The sequence below is a fragment of the Camellia sinensis genome, chromosome 10 (genome assembly GCF_055761805.1).
Source record: "Camellia sinensis isolate YWXY chromosome 10, ASM5576180v1, whole genome shotgun sequence".
Classification (NCBI taxonomy): domain Eukaryota; kingdom Viridiplantae; phylum Streptophyta; class Magnoliopsida; order Ericales; family Theaceae; genus Camellia; species Camellia sinensis.
In genome coordinates this window covers 112,067,513-112,083,864 of record NC_138970.1, presented here as the reverse complement: position 1 = coordinate 112,083,864, position 16,352 = coordinate 112,067,513, and the positions used below count along the sequence as shown (strand labels likewise).

Below are 16,352 nucleotides of genomic sequence, written 5' to 3'. Positions count from 1 at the left end.
CAAAAAATACAGCATGCAATCATCAGACTTTGATAACCAAATAATAAAATAAATAATAAACAAAAAGTTCATCACGTTCTGGGCATTTCCAGCAGCCATAGTTAGCAAAAAAACTGAAGTCCATCTCTTGGCTGTCCCATTTAGCAGAGAACTTAGAATGCTATTCACAGATAATGCTCCTGTGCAAAAGAGGAACATGTCGAAAGAAGACCAAGGATAGCTCACAAGCGTACCATAACCCACAGTACGAAACCCAAAAAGCAGCAAAACAGAAATACCGTGCACATCCCGCACGGATAGGCCAAAAAGAATTAAACATAGCAAACCATCTATAATGTCCAAACCTAAGAAGACAAAATAAACGAAAAGAAAGACAATCTTCCCACCAGAGGCGCTACAAGCAGCCATAACCACACACCAAGAAACTTTTAAAACCGAGGCAATTGTACCAGCAGACCAGCAATACCCATAGAGACACAGCTGACCTCCCATGCCACCCATGCCTTGCTTACACTCTGTAGTAAACCCTGCATTGTGTAACTTGAAGACATTACAACCAAATGAAGAAAGAAAACCATGCTTCAGGAACATAATAATAGAGCTCACAATATAGGACCTCACAACACTCAACCCACAATATAGGAACTCACACCACTCAATAACAGCATCCTTAGCCTGCATATAAAAAATTACTATATATATAAACATTAGTACAAAACAATTTGGGAACTGGATTCACTCAACCCACAATAAGCTATTGAAAGTGTTTGTTTCTCACAACACTCAACTCTCAAGAGAAATCCGTAAGCCCAGCAACTGCAAATATGAGCAAACAGTTAGTAAACAAATTTTGCTCCCCTTCACTCAACCCTCATGTAGAGGAACTCACATCACTCAGCAGCCCTCCCATTCCTGACAGAGGAAAGGGGCTTCAAGACATTTTCAGGCAAATTCCAATGAGTTAGAAACCATTTATCCCCTGGAGATCTGGGAAAGGTATTAACAGAAAGTAATCTCCCCCTAACCATGTGAATAATAGATTTGATCACAACCTGTACAGGTTTAGAGACATTACTGAATTTCCTGTTATTCCTCTCAAGCCAAAGATTGTAAACAGTGCACATCAAAGCCAACTTAAGGACATGAGCTCTGAGAGATTTACTCTTAGTTTCTCCTGTAGCATGAGTAATGATCCCAGGCCAATGAAGATCTGGCCAGTTAACATTGCATTTACCCTGAATAGCTTGCCAAACATTTGACGAGAATATGCAATCAAAAAAGAGATGAGAATGACTTTCATTGGGATCCTGGCAAAAGGAACAGGTTGTGATAACCCCAAAAGCAGACACTCTATCACCAGTATTAAGCCTCTCCTGGATAGCAAGCCAGACAATAAAGCTAACCTTAGGAATTTTATGGGAGCCCCAGACAAAATCATGCCAAGCTACCTTGGCAAACTTACTTCTCCAGTGATGCCAGGTAGACTTGATGGTGAATTCCCCATCAGAAGTGAGGGTCCAACTAAGAAGGTCATTTTTAGAGGAATCAGGTCTACAACTCTCAGGGGTAGACGAGATCCACTCTTGAATCTCCCATGAATTAGGGAAAGGCCAATGCCAAGAGTTACCACGAACAATTTGACTAACTTTGGTCTCACTATTAAAGCCAGAATCATACTGAATTCTATCCCCATATCTATCCCAAAGGGGCCCAAGAGGATGCCAATTATCATACCAAAGGAATGTGGAGTCACCCTTACCTATCTTGTGGAGAATAAGAGGGGAGACAATATTCCTAAGAGACAATAGCTTCCTCCAAACCCAAGAAGGGTCACTAGGAGTTTTGACGTGCCAGAAACTTCTACCCTTTAGTAAGTACGATTTTATCCATTGGCACCACATAGATTGTTCCCCCCCGGAAAATAGAAACCAAATGTGTTTGGCAATAGCAGCCCTATTCCAAATCTCAATGGATTTAAAACCCAGACCGCCCTCATTTTTAGGAGCACACACCTTGTCCCACGCAACTTTAGCACTATGCTTTTTGAGCTCAGTACCAGACCAAAGAAACGCCCGAAGGATACTCTCAATCTCCTTAACCACCTTCTTAGGAAGGATGAAAAGAGAAGACCAATACACTTGCATAGAAAAGAGAATGGTCTGAATGAGCTGGCCTCTTCCAGCATATGACAGAATCCTGTTAGTCCAGCTCTTAACCCTTTTAGTGATTCTATCAGTGAGTTGGTTACAGTCAACCGCTCTTAACTTAGTAGTAATGAGAGGAACCCCAAGATATTTAACAGGGAGGGTCCCTTCACTAAACTTAGCAACTCTAAGGATCGACTCTCTCAACTCATGGTTGCAACCAGAGAAGTAGATATTGCTCTTGTTAGAGCTAGGAGTAAGGCCAGAGAGACTACTAAACTCATCAAGGCCAGCCATGATAAGTTCAACCGTGGGGACATCCCCTCTACAAAAAATCATAAGATCATCAGCAAAACAGAGGTTAACAATTCTAGTTTTGTCACACCGCCAATGAAACTTGAAAGCCGGAAGATGAGACTTTTCAGCAAAAATCCTAGCAAGAATTTCCATGGCTAGGACAAAAAGGTAGGGGGACATGGGATCACCTTGTCTAAGCCCCCTAGCACCTCTAAAATAGCCATGCAGGCTACCATTGATACTGATAGAGAAGGAAGGGCTAGTAATGCACGCTTGTATCCAAGACACCATAATAGGAGGAAAGCCCATAGCTCGAAGAATGTCAATGATAAACTCCCATCTAACGCTATCATAAGCTTTCATAATGTCCACTTTCATGGCACACTTAGGGGTAGGGGAACCTCTATGGTACCCTCTCAGCAGCTCTTGGGAAAGGAAAATATTATCAGATATTTTCCTACCAGAAACAAATGCGGACTGAACAGGATCAATCAGATCAGGGAGAACTGTTTTAACCCTATTAGCAATAATTTTCGCAATGCACTTGTAAATGGTATTACAGCAAGATATAGGCCTATAGTCCCCAACTTTTACAGGGTTAGGAACTTTAGGAATAAGAGCGATAATGGTACTATTGACTTCAGAGAGTAACCGACCAGACTCAAAGAATGTTCTAATGGCTTGGGTGACCTCTCTACCAACAACATCCCAGGAGCTCTTAAAGAAGCCAGCAGAAAACCCATCAGGGCCAGGGGCCTTATTGGGTTTTAACGACCAGAGGACTTCTTTAATCTCCTTGTCAGACACAGGACTAGCAAGCAACAAAGATTGGTCATGAGATAGCTTAGTTTTCACCAGAGAATTAATCCTAGCAAAACCATTGTAGTGATCATCAATAGGCTTGCCAAATAAACCAGTAAAGAAGCTAATGAAAGCATCATGACTCTCAATACAGAGAATTTTACCCCGATTAATGTTGCCTTTAATAGACCTAAAGAAAAACTTGCTATTACTATCCCCCAAACCAAGCCACTGGATCCTAGACTTTTGGCGGGCCAAGCTTTCTTCAGCAGCACTAAGATCCACATACTGTTTGTAGAGACTCTTTTCAAGTGTTTGTAGAACAGGATTGCCAGGATCCTTATCCAACTTCCACTGAACAGAATTTAACTCCGAACTCGTAGCCAGGACTCTAGTAGAGATATCACTAAAATCCTTTTTGTTCAAAGCTTTAAGACCAGGCTTCAAGTCGCGGAGTTTTTGACAAATACGAAACATAGGAACCCCGGGGATATACTGGTTCCACACCTCAGACACAGTAGGAATAAAGTTTTCATGGTGAGCCCAAAAATCAAAAAACTTAAATGGTTTCTTAAAAGAGGCCCCATCAGTAGAGACAGTAACCACTGCCGGGGAGTGATCAGAGACAGAAGAGGGATGAAAATAAGCAGAGGAAGCTGAGAAAGAATCAAGCCACGATTCATTCACCAGAACTCTATCAATTTTAGTTGCAATATAAGCCCCACTGTCTCTTTTATTAGCCCAAGTGAATTGGCAACCACCATAAGATAAATCCACCAATTCAGATTGAAGGATGTGAGAATTTAAAGCTTCTTTTTCACTAGACCACACAGATGAGCCACCAAACTTCTCAGACCCATACCGAATAGCATTAAAATCACCTAACATAATCAGAGGGTCTTTGGACAGCAGACAAGCGGTCCTGACCATGTATTCAAAAAACTCCTTCCTAACAATATGCCTATTATCGGTATAAACAAAACAGGCTTTAAAAGCAGCATCTTTCGCAAAATCAGTGATTTCACACAGCAAAAATTGATCAGATGACTCAATTAACTTAACTGAACAAAAAGTAGTATCCCAGCATACACAAATTCTCCCAGTTTGAGTAGGAAGTGAGTTAGTCAAAAAGGACCAATTATTTAAACAAGATGATAAAATACGATTTTCATTTGTAGCTTTTATTTTGGTCTCCAAAATGCCCAAGACCTTAATATCTTCACGGTTCAAAAATTTTTTAACTTCTTTATGCCTAGAAGGGTCATTAAACCCTCTAACATTCCATGATGCAATTTTAAAAGTCATTGGAAACAACAAAAAAATTTTACTAACCCACTCTCAAACTAAACTGGGACTTACCTTTGTTTCTTCTTCTGGCTCTTTTTGCCCTTGCCAGAGGAGCTACTTTTTGCAGATTGAGTTTGTTTTGCCTGCTCTTCTATTGGAACAACTTTTTTTGGTGTAGTACCCTTTAAATGTTCCACTTTCTTGATTAGCTCTGTATCATGTGGTAGGACCAACTTAGTAAGCGCCATCAACTCCTTCTGAAGCTCATCCAGCCCCTCAAGGGTGGGAACAGACTGCTCCCCAGGACTAACCCCCTGATCAGTTTCCTTAAGCCCCTCACTTAGGTCCTCCACTTCCACTGCTGTAGGTGGAAGGCTCTGACCAGTTTCGTGAGTTTCTTGAGTAGCCTCCTCTTGCACTTCTAGTTGCTCCAAGGTAGGGTCCCCCACCTTCCTTTTACCCTTGGCTTTCACTGTACTCCATCCCGGATCAGGATGATCTTCAGTCTCCTTTTGAAGGGAAATCAAATGGGCTACTTGGGTCTTCACACACTTAGTAGTATCATGACCAAAAGCTATGCAGTGGTCACATTTGGGAGGAAGCCCTTGATATTCCACGTGGATAACCACCTCTTCACCCCCGCAGTTGGCTCTAAACATAGACGGCAGTGTGGAACTAGCATCAGCTTCTACACAAACTCTAGCAAAAGAAACCCGGCTTCCCTTCTCTGTAAGATTATCCATAAACAACGGAATTCCCACTGCACTCGCAATACGGCTAAGCCCATCACTGTCCCAGTATTCAAAGGGGACATTAAAAAATTTAGCCCACACAGGGACTTTAGTTGCTTTTTCCTTAGTCAATTTCATCATCCTGGTCCACTTCTTGAGAAAGAGATTGAAGCCCCCTATGTACCATGGACCCCCTTCAAGGACAGAGCTACAACAGTCTGGATTATCGAAGATAAAGAAACTAAATCCCTCAGTATTAACCAGAACTTCTTTCAACCCCTTACTTTTCCACAAACCAAAAGCACTATTGCGTAAATAGTTGAAAGAAACTCCCTTATCCAGAAAATAACCCACCAAACACGAGTCCCATTTTTCTAAAGGATTAGGTCTAGGGGGCAGATCCACACTAACAGCACCCTCATTACGAATTGGTGGAACATACCTCAACGGAACATTGGACCGAAGTGAAGGCGACGCTATTTCTGCCCAGGATTTGGTGTTTGGTTGCCCGTGACCACCCCCGCGTCCTCTCCCTCCTCTACCTCCTCTGACTGCAAAACTACCTCCCCGAGGAGGATCAACCTCATCACGAACCTGTACGGGCTCCTCAGAGGGGTTCCGATCATATACCACTTCAATCTGATGAACTCCGATGGACGGAGATCGGTTGTCTTCCATCGTGGCAAGAGACGGATCTGACTGTAACGTCTCCGTTTCCCCCTGAGCGCGAGAATCACTACGATTTTTTGCCACTACAATGCTATCCGGAAGATTTTGAAACACAGATTGGACGCTATCCATACGATCTGACCAACGGGGTGGATCTACACCTTGGATGGTTGGTGTAGCCTCCCCTTTCAAACGCCATTTCATTTGCTTCAGTAACCGAGTGTAACTCAAACTAATCTTGCTTAGCCTCTAAGATATATAATTTTATGAGTAATTGTAGCTTAACAATAATAGTATAACTTAAGCACCTCATTTAAGGTTTTCCAAACCACGAAATATTCAATTCCCAAGTCCAAAATGATGAATTTGAATTCCTGTTGATTTTCTTGTTATTTCTCTTTATTTTCTGCGACTTTCTCTTCTACCTCACAAAAAGAAAGTTCCTTTCAAACTTTCTCTGTCCTTCTCCATCTATCACTATTTTGTTCTAGGAACTAATTAGCATAGGCCACTAATTGTTTCATTTGCTCAAGTGGCCATATTTAACTCAAACTAACCTTGTTTAGCCTCTACGAAAGAGATTTTTCTGAGTCATGGCAGCTTAACAATATTAGTTTAACTTAAGCACCTCATTTATGGTTTTCTAAATCACCGATGGGTTCAATTCTCTAGTCCAAATGCATGAATTTGAATTCCATTTGATTTTCTTCCTATTTCCCTTTTTTTTTCTTTTTTTTTTTCTTTTTTGGGTAAGTAAACCTATTTGACTTTCTTTTCTCCAACTTTCTCTCCTAGCCCTCAAGAATAATTTTTGTCTTTATCTTTCTCCATCCTTCTCTATTTTGTTCTAGGAACTAATTAGCTTTGGCCACTAGTTGTTTCATTAGCTTAAGTGGGAAAGTTTAACTCAAACTAACATTGCTTGGCTTAGTAAATTAGAAGAAAGTCTTGCTCTTCAAAAATCCAGAGTGCAATGGCTTGGCCTTGGGGACAGAAATAGCAAATTCTTTTTTAGGTCTGTGAAGAGTAATATCAATAGAGGGAAAATTTTGAGTGTTGACATGAGTGTTGCTCTCCAAAAATTTTGAGTGTTGACATGGGTGATGTCTACCAATAGTTCTGATATCCACACCTCTTTTATCAATTTTTATACCAATTTATTTGGTACGCCCTCCGTGGATCAGTATAATATGGTTTTGAGAGAATCCAATCTTTGGTGCATAAAAAAGTCCCTCTCTCTCAATCTGCTTTGATGTCCAAGCCTGTTTCTGAGACTAAAATTAAGGAGGTTTTTTGGTCTTTAAAGGCCAACAAAGCCCCCGGCCCTGATGGGTATTCAGCTGGTTTCTTTAAAAGTTCTTGGGATATAGTTGGAAAGGATGTCATGTTAGCCATTAAGTCATTCTTTGACACTGGTAAACTTCTTTCTGAGGTCAATAGTACCATTATAGCTCTCATTCCTAAAGTTCCCAATCCTACGCATGTTGGTGACTATAGACCCATTTCTTGTTGTAATACCATCTACAAATGTATTGCAAAGATCATAGCTAATAGACTTAAATTGGCTCTTCCTGATCTGATTGATCCTATGCAATCTGCATTTGTCCAAGGTAGAAGGATCTCGGACAATATTTTCCTGTCCCAAAAGATTATGAGAGGTTACCATAGAAGTTCTCTTACTCCTAAGTGTGCCATGAAAGTGGACATTATGAAGGCTTATGATACTGTGAGGTGGGATTTTATCATTGATATTCTTACAGCTATGGCTTTCCCTTCTTGCATGATCACCTAGATAAAGGCTTGTATCACGAGCCCTTCTTTTTCGATCTGTATTAATGGGAGCCTTCAGGGGTATTTTAAAGGGGCTCGGGGGTTAAGACAAGGGGACCCTATGTCCCCGTATCTTTTTGTGGTGGCTATGGAGATCCTTGCTAGGATATTGGCTGAGAAATCTAGGAGTCCTCTGTTCAAATTCCACTAGAGATGTGAGAAAACCAAAAATGTCAATTTATGTTTTGCTGATGATCTAATGATCTTTAGCAAAGGGAACCCTGGTACTGTTACTCTTATCATGCAGGGTTTGGAGGAATTTAGGAATCTGTCGGGCCTCACTCCTAATCCTAGTAAGAGTAACATTTTTTTCTCGGGGTGTAGTATAGAGCTTAAAGAGGAAATCCTTCAGATTGCAAATTTTACTGAGGGCTCCCTCCCGGTGAGATACCTTGGTGTGCCTTTAATCACTACTAAGCTTAAAGTGTCTGATTGTCATATTCTGGTTGAGAGAATTACCATGAGGATTAAAAGTTGGACCAATAAACTGCTCTCTTATACTGGTAGAGCCCAACTCATCAAGTCTATCCTGTTTTCAATGCAAGTGTATTGGTCCTCTCTTTTTATCCTTCCTAAGAAGATCATTAGCGACATTGAGAGTATTCTTAGATCTTTTCTTTGGTCTGGGGTTGAGCTGAAAAAAACATAGTTCTAAGATTCCTTGGAAGTATATCTGCAGACATAAAATGAAGGTGGCCTTGGTTTTAAGCACTTGGAAATCTTGAACAAGGCTGCTATAGCCAAACATGTTTGGTATTTATTTTCGGGTGGGGATTGCTTTATGTGGTGCCAATGGGTTAAGTCTTACTTGCTCAAAGGCAGGAGTTTTTGGTCCGTTAAGACTCCTAGTGATCCTTCTTGGGTTTGGAGGAAAATCTTGTCACTCAAGAACTTAATCTATCCTCTCATCAAATTCAAGATTGGTAATGGGATTCACCCAAAAAAAAAAAAAAGATTGGTAATGGGGAAAATGTGTGTCTTTGGCACGACAATTGGCACCCTCTTGGTTCGCTTTGGCATGGGTTTGGGCCTAGGATCCTTTATGATACTAATCTTCCTGACAGTTCCTGACAGCTCTATAGTTTCTAATTATTCTTGGAAGTGACCTATTTCTAACTCTTGGGAGATAAAGGAGTGGATCTCTTCCACTCCTTCATCTCTCTTACCTTCCCCTGGCTCTTCTGATACTCCGGTGTGGAGCTTGACTGCTGATGGTACCTTTTCTATCCAGTCAGTTTGGGATTGGTGGAGGGATAAGGGGCCCAAAGTCTCTTGGTCCAAACTTATCTGAGGGCCCCCTTTAATCCCTAGGGTTAGCTTTTTGTTTGGTTGGCCATTAATGAGAGACTTAATACTGGTGATAGACTTTTAGGTATGGCAATGGGGGACAATGGGGTGGATATTAATTCCCCATCCCCATCCCCATTCCCCTATAATAAATTTTCCCCATTCCCCATTCCCCATTCTCCATGGGTACCCTTCCCATTTTTTAATGGGTATGGATTTTCCCCAACCCACTTTAATCCCCATTTTTATTTTTTATATTTAATGTTAACAACTACTTCTTTTTTTTTTTTTTTTTTTTTAAGGTTCATAACAAAAACTAAATATACCTTCAATCTTTTTTCTTTCTTTTTTTAATATATTTAATGTTAACAATTTTTTTTTTCTTTTTTTTAAGATTCACAACAAAAGTTAAATATACCTTCAATCTTTTTTCTTTCTTTTTTAATATATTTAATGTTAACAAATTTTTTTATTTTTTTATTTTTTTTAAGGTTCACAACAAAAGTTAAACATACCTTCAATCTTTTTTCTTTCTTTTTTAATATATTTAATGTTAACAACCTTTTTTTCTTTCTTTTTTTTTTTATAAAGGTTTTAGCTAAATATACCTTCAATCTTTTTTCTTTCTTTTTTAATATATTTAATGTTAAAAACTTATTTTTTTATTTATTTTTTATTTTTTTAAGGTTCACAACAAAAGCTAAATATACATTCAATCTTATTTTATTTTATTTGGTTCAACAACAAAATCAAATACACATTAATTAATTAATTAAAAAGTTTGTTTTATAATAATCAAATATATAATTTTGAGACAATCAAAAAGTTTGTTTGAAGAAAGTATTATAAGACTCATATTAAATTGCATCAGGGCATAAACAAGGAATTGTTTGTTGATCTCTTAGTCACGGACATTTTAGACATTAAACCATCTTTCTCTTAGCAAATTTGAACCATTCATTTTAATTTATCCAAAATCTAATTATACCTTTAACAAATCTGAACCACTCATTTTAAGATATCTATGCATTACCACACCCAATCCATCCTCCATCTTCTTCCTTTAGTCCCCCACGAATTTTGTTGTTTGTTACTTTTAAAAAACAAAAAATGTTTTTTCAATTAAATTTTTACTAATTTCACAACACCATCACCACTATTCTCACTTTCACTGTCACACTACCATCACCATAGCCACTACCATCATCACTGCCGCCATCACCCCACCACTATGTAACAATCTCTACTTTCACCTTCGTTCCATCACCACCACCACCACCACCAAATATAAAAAAACATATTTTTAATTTTTTTTATAAAAAATATTTTTCATTAAAAAATATTTTCTATCTAAATAAATGAAGCATAACATTGGGAAACAAGCTGATTTCAGTTAAATCTGTTCATAACTAAGAAAAATTCTTTTAATTTAAAAAAATTATTTAGTAAGACTTTGTATCCCCTTTTTATTTTTCAAGCAAATAAATCTTTGTACCCATCATTTCTAACCAATCATGACTCATGCTTGTTTTGATTCTCTACAATTTCCTTATTTTCAAATACATTCATATATATTGTATAAATTGTGTGATAACATAAAACAAATAGATTCATACTCGTTAATTGAAATTTCAGAACAAGCAAACCATTCTGAAAATTACAATACACAACAAAATAAAATAACACAGAAAAGCAAACCGAAACCTACACTAGACAGTGTCCTTAATTTGTTTAAATAAATTTTAAAAAATTTAGATATGCATAAAATTTGACAAGAATAATGTGACAATGTTAATTAATGTGTATTTGATTTTATTGTTGAGCCAAATAAAATAAAATAAGATTGAATGTATATTTAGCTTTGGTTGTGAATAAAAATAAAAATAAAAAAAAAAAAAAATTGGTTGTGAACCTTAAAAAAAATTTAAAAAAAAAGAAAAAAGATTAAATGTATATTTAGCTTTGGTTGTGAATCTTAAAAATTAAAAAAAAAAAAAAAAAATTGTTGTGAACCTTAAAAAAAAAGAAAAGAAAAAAGATTAAATGTATATTTAGCTTTGGTTGTGAATCTTAAAAATTAAAAAAAAAAATGGTTGTGAACCTTAAAAATAAAAAATAAAAAAAGATTGGAGGTATATTTAGCTTTGGTTGTGGATCTTAAAAAAAAAAATTAGAGGTATATTTTACTAATTGGGTGTTCTTTTGTAGGTGTTTTCCCACTCTTATCAAGGTTATGATGAATCCTATATCATCTCCCAAATTGAAGTGGCCGAATGAAGGGTTGAGTGATGTGAGCAAGCAAAATATATTCTGCCATTGTGGGTTGAGTGATGAGAGGCAGTATACATGTTTTGTTCTAACATTTATTATATATTATATATGTTTTGTGCAGGTTTATGGTGCTTTCAAGTATACTGTCTATCTTGTACTCTTGACAAATCATGTGAGGTGTGGGTCAAGTGATGTGAGGTTCTATATGGAGTGGAGTGACATGCTTTATTGTGGGCCGAGTGTGGGGAGGTCCTATACAGTGTGTTTGTTATTTCTTCTCCTTTTACGATCTTCGTTACGTTGGTGGCATTTCCAATCCAAGGCTGGTACTGGTTTACGTAATGGTGCGGAGGTGTGGTGATTTCTTACTTCGCAGTTACATGAGGCTGCTACCGGTGTATTTATATCATGCAGTGGAGGGGTGGTGGCTAATTGCTGCACAGGTTCAGGTGGCAGTTGGCAGGGTGTCTATGTACTGTGGCGATGGCTGCTTCAAGCGCCTTGCTATGCTACATGAGAGAGATAATCAGTTGTTTTCCTTGTTATTTTTACATAGTTTTAATGTGCATTTTGCCTACCCCTACGGGCTGTGTAGGAGGTTTTTGTGCATTTTGGTGTATCGTGTAATAGGTTTTTTGAGCAACTTTGGTAGGATGGGTCTATCTTGGCTCCCCCCTACGGTCCTTTTTGGGCTGTTATTTTAGTATGATATTAACTTGTTACAGGTGCCTATCCCTACGGGTTGTGTAGGGAGGTTTTGTTGTTGTGGTGGTGCTTTATTGGCTGCTGGCTATGTCTTTTGTACAAAGCCCCTATCCATCATAGGATATGGCTTTTGTACAGTCCGATTGGCTTGTATTCAATTTGCTCCCTTGACCTTCAGATGTAGCTTCCTAGGCTTGGTATAGTGTTTATTTGTCTTGTGTTTTTTTTTTTTTTTCTTTCTTTTGGGCTTCGGTGGCTTTGTGCCGAGATTCGTGCTGTTGTTTTGTTGTATGCCCTTTGTATTCTTGTAAATCTTTCTGTTTTATTTATTTCTTATTGACCCAAAAAAAAAAGGTTTTCTAAATCACCTAAGTGTTCAATTCTCAAGTCCAAAAGGTTTTCTTAAAAAGTTTCCCTTCTCCGCCCTTCTCTATTTTGTTCTAAGAACTATTTAGCTTAGGCCACTTATTGTTTCATTAGCTCAAGTGGACAAATTTAACTCAAACTAACCTTTCTTAGCCTCAAAGAATAAAGAATTTTCTGAGTAGTTGTAGCTCAACAAAAGTAGTTTAACTTAAGAACCTCATTTAAGGTTTTTTTATATAGTTTGAGTTTTACCAGATCATGCAAAAACACAATTAAAAAACTCTGCTGGAGATTTGATCTCGGGCCACTCAACAAGAACACGAAGATTAGTGACAACACTGAGCAAGCACACACAACAATATCTGCACCAAGAATGAACCCGAAAAACAATCCAAAGAGATTGATGAGTTTTGCGTGTGTTTGTTGAGTTTTCATTGGGGAGTAGTGTCAGATTATGAGTAATCATTTTGTTTACCTCAATGCAAACGTGTAGCTATAACGTGCCTCCATCACAAAAATGTCTGTGATTATTGGAGCTTCATGGTTGTGGAGCAAGGTTACTATGGCAGCCGATGTGAGAGTGAATTGGGCGTTGAAGAAGGCTCTCTTAGGTAGGCTTGACATGGTGAGCGAATAGAATACTAAGGAAGGATTTTCACTTTTTGTAATGGGCTTATAAACGCCACCTTGATATGCAAATCTCCAGGAAGACTTTTATTGAGAAGGATATCTCTCCAAAACAGGAATTTGTATTTAAGAGGGTGAAAAAATGAAAGTTATTATGTAGGATTTTATTGATTCACTATGTATAAAATTGAAATTATTATACTTTTTTTTTAATAAAAATTTGCAATACAAAAAATATATAATCATTTTAAGCACGGTTAGCTATTATCGAGAAGGATATCTCCCCAAAATGGGAATTTGTATTTAAGAGGGTGAAAAAATGAAAGTTATTATGTAGGATTTTATTGATTCACTATGTATAAAATTGAACTTATTTTACTTCTTTTTTAATTACAATTTATTTTAGAAAATTTATAATCATTTTAAGCACAGTTAGCTATTACCAAGAAGGATATCCTCCCCAAAACGGGAATTTGTATTTAAGAGGGTGAAAAAATAAAAGTTATTATGTAGGATTTTATTAATTCACTATGTATAAAATTGAAATTATTATACTTCTTTCTTTAATAAAAATTTGTAATATAAAAAATATATAATCATTTTAAGCACAGTTAGCTATTATCGAGAAGGATATCTCCCCAAAACAGGAATTTGTATTTAAGAGGGTGAAAAAATGAAAGTTATCATGTTGGATTTTATTGATACACTATGAATAAAATTGAAATTATTATACTTCTTTTTTTAGTAAAAATTTGTAATATAAAAAATATATAATCATTTTAAGCACAGTTAGCTATTATTGAGAAGGATATCTCCCCAAAACGGGAATTTGTATTTAAGAGGGTGAAAAAATGAAAGTTATTATGTAGGATTTTATTGATTTGCTATGTATAAAATTGAAATTATTATACTTATTTTTTAATAAAAATTTGTAATATAAAAAATATATAATCATTTTAAGCACAGTTAGCTATTATCGAGAAGGATATCTCCCCAAAACGGGGATTTGTATTTAAGACGGTGAAAAAATGAAAGTTATTATGTAGGATTTTATTGATTCACTATGTATAAAATTGAAATTATTATACTTCTTTTGTAATAAAAATTTGTAATATAAAAAATATATTATCATTTTAAGCACAGTTAGAAGAGAAAGTTAGGGAAGAGAAAGAGAAATAGGAAGAAAATCAAAAGGAATTCAAATTCATCCTTTTGGACTTGAGAATTGAACACCTAGGTGATTTATAAAACCTTAAATGAGATTCTTAAGCTAAACGAAAATCATTAAGCTACCATTTACTCAAAAAATTCTATTTCTTAGAGGCTAAGCAAGGTTAGTTTGTGTTAAGCTTGGCCGCTTGAACTAATAAAACAATTTGTGGCAAAGCTAATTAGTTCCTAGAACAAAATAGAGAAGGACGGAGAAAGTTAGAGAGAAACTTTCTTCTTGGGAGGTAGAAGGGAAAGTTAGATAAAAGAAAGAGAAACAACAAGAAAATCAAAGTGAATTCAAATTCACCCTTTTGGACTTAAGAATTGAACAGTTAGGAGCTTTAAAAAACCTTAAACGAGGGGCATAAGTTAAAACTATTATCGTGAAGCTACAATTACTCAGAAAATTCTCTTTCCTAGAGGCTAAGCAATGTTAGTTTGAGTTAAACTTGGCCACAGAAGCAAATGAAACAATTATTAGCCTAAGCAAATTAGTTCCTAGAACAAAATAAAGAAGGATGAAGAAAGATAGAGACAGACATTCTTCTTGAGGGCTAGGAGAGATTGTTAGAGAAAAGAAAGTGAAACAGGAAGAAAATCAAATGAAATTCAAATTCATCAATTTGGACCTAAGAATTAAACACAAAGGTGATTCTAAAAACCATAATGAGGGGCTTAAGTAAAACTACTATCGTTAAGCGACAATTACTAAGAAAATTCTCTTTCTTCAATGCAAAGCAAGGTTAGTTTGAGTTAAACTTGGATGCAAAACAAGGCTAATGAAACAATTAGTGGCATAAGCTAATTAGTTTCTAGAACCAAATAGAGAATGATGGAGAAAGTTAGAGAGAAACTTTTTTCTTGAGAGGTTAAAGAGAAAGTTAGAGAAAAGAAAGAGAAATAGCAAGAAAATCAAAGGGAATTCAAATTCATCCTTTTGGACATGAGAATTAAACACTTATGTGATTTAGAAAAGCTTAAATGAGGTGCTTTTGTTAAACGAAAATCGTTAAGCTACAATTACATAGAAAATTATCTTTCTTATAGGCTAAGCATGGTTAGTTTGAGTTAAACTTGGCCACCTGAGCTAATGAAACAATTAGTGGCCTAAGCTAATTAGTTTTTCGAAAAAAATTGAGAAGGGCGGACAAAGTTAGGGAAAAACTTTATTCTAGAGAGCTAAAAGAGAAAGTTAGAGAAAACAAAGAGAAATCGGAAGAAAATAGAGAGAGAAAGCTCCCCCCGGAGTAAAATGGTGCACTGTCTGGTTATTCTTCTCACCCCTTGCGGGAGAATGTGTTCTGTGTGAGTTACCAGTCCGGTGAAATCTTTTCGGCTGGTTTGTTATCGGTGGGGAGTGACTTTCGTGAGTTTGGGCTATGGTGCTGTTGTTTTGTATCATTTGTTATGGCCATACGTTGTCAAACATTGGCTGGTGTGTTATTATATTCATGTCTGTTCTTTCCAGTTTGGATTCTTCAAGATGGGAAGTTCTGATCATGTTGTGAAGGTGCTTAAAACCGGTCTTCTATATTGCCGGTGTGTGTTCTTGTTGGAGTCAATCCATGGCAGTGTCTCGGCACTGTGTTGGTGTAGGGCCTGTCTCATGTGGAGGGCTTCACGTAGTTTGGTTTTCTGGTGCTTTGCTGGATTATCGTTGGGGTTTTCTTCTGGTGACACCATGATAATGTTGTTCCGTGGGGTTTATGTCACGACCCGAACCCGCCCCCGTGGGTTAAGGACGTAACCGGCCAGTAATCATGAGATTACCTACGGCCTCAAATTGTTCTAAACGTATTCTAACAGAGTTAATGGGGGCCAAACGGAAGCAAAATTAAAAACTTTGTCCATAGAGCCGTGCTTATATGCACATCAAACAAACCATATTCAGATACGTTAATAACTCACATCAAAAGTACAGTTTCACAAAATTCATTACAGACAGGATCGTCCAAAACGAGTCAACCTATAACAGACTATGTACAGACATGCACTAGGTCCTTGCCAACAAGACAAAACATAGGTACATAGTAAAAGGGCAAGGATGGTCTCATGCGCGAGGCACAAGGCTGACTCTCCCAAAACTCCTGTTGTTCCTAGCAGACTTCACTGGGGCTGGGTTTGG

The 16,352-nt window shown here is 37.1% G+C and overlaps 1 protein-coding gene across 1 annotated transcript; it reads right to left on the bottom strand.

The window, feature by feature from the left end:
- Positions 1-890: 890 nt before the first annotated feature.
- On the bottom strand, positions 891-6,133 carry LOC145800618 (uncharacterized). The gene is made up of 2 exons (XM_082890332.1): positions 4,602-6,133; positions 891-4,515 (listed from the first exon to the last, which is right to left on the bottom strand). The coding sequence occupies exons 1-2, from the start codon at positions 6,131-6,133 to the stop codon at positions 891-893; spliced, it is 5,157 nt and encodes a 1,718-aa protein (XP_082746458.1).
- Between the last annotated feature and the right edge of the window lie 10,219 nt (positions 6,134-16,352).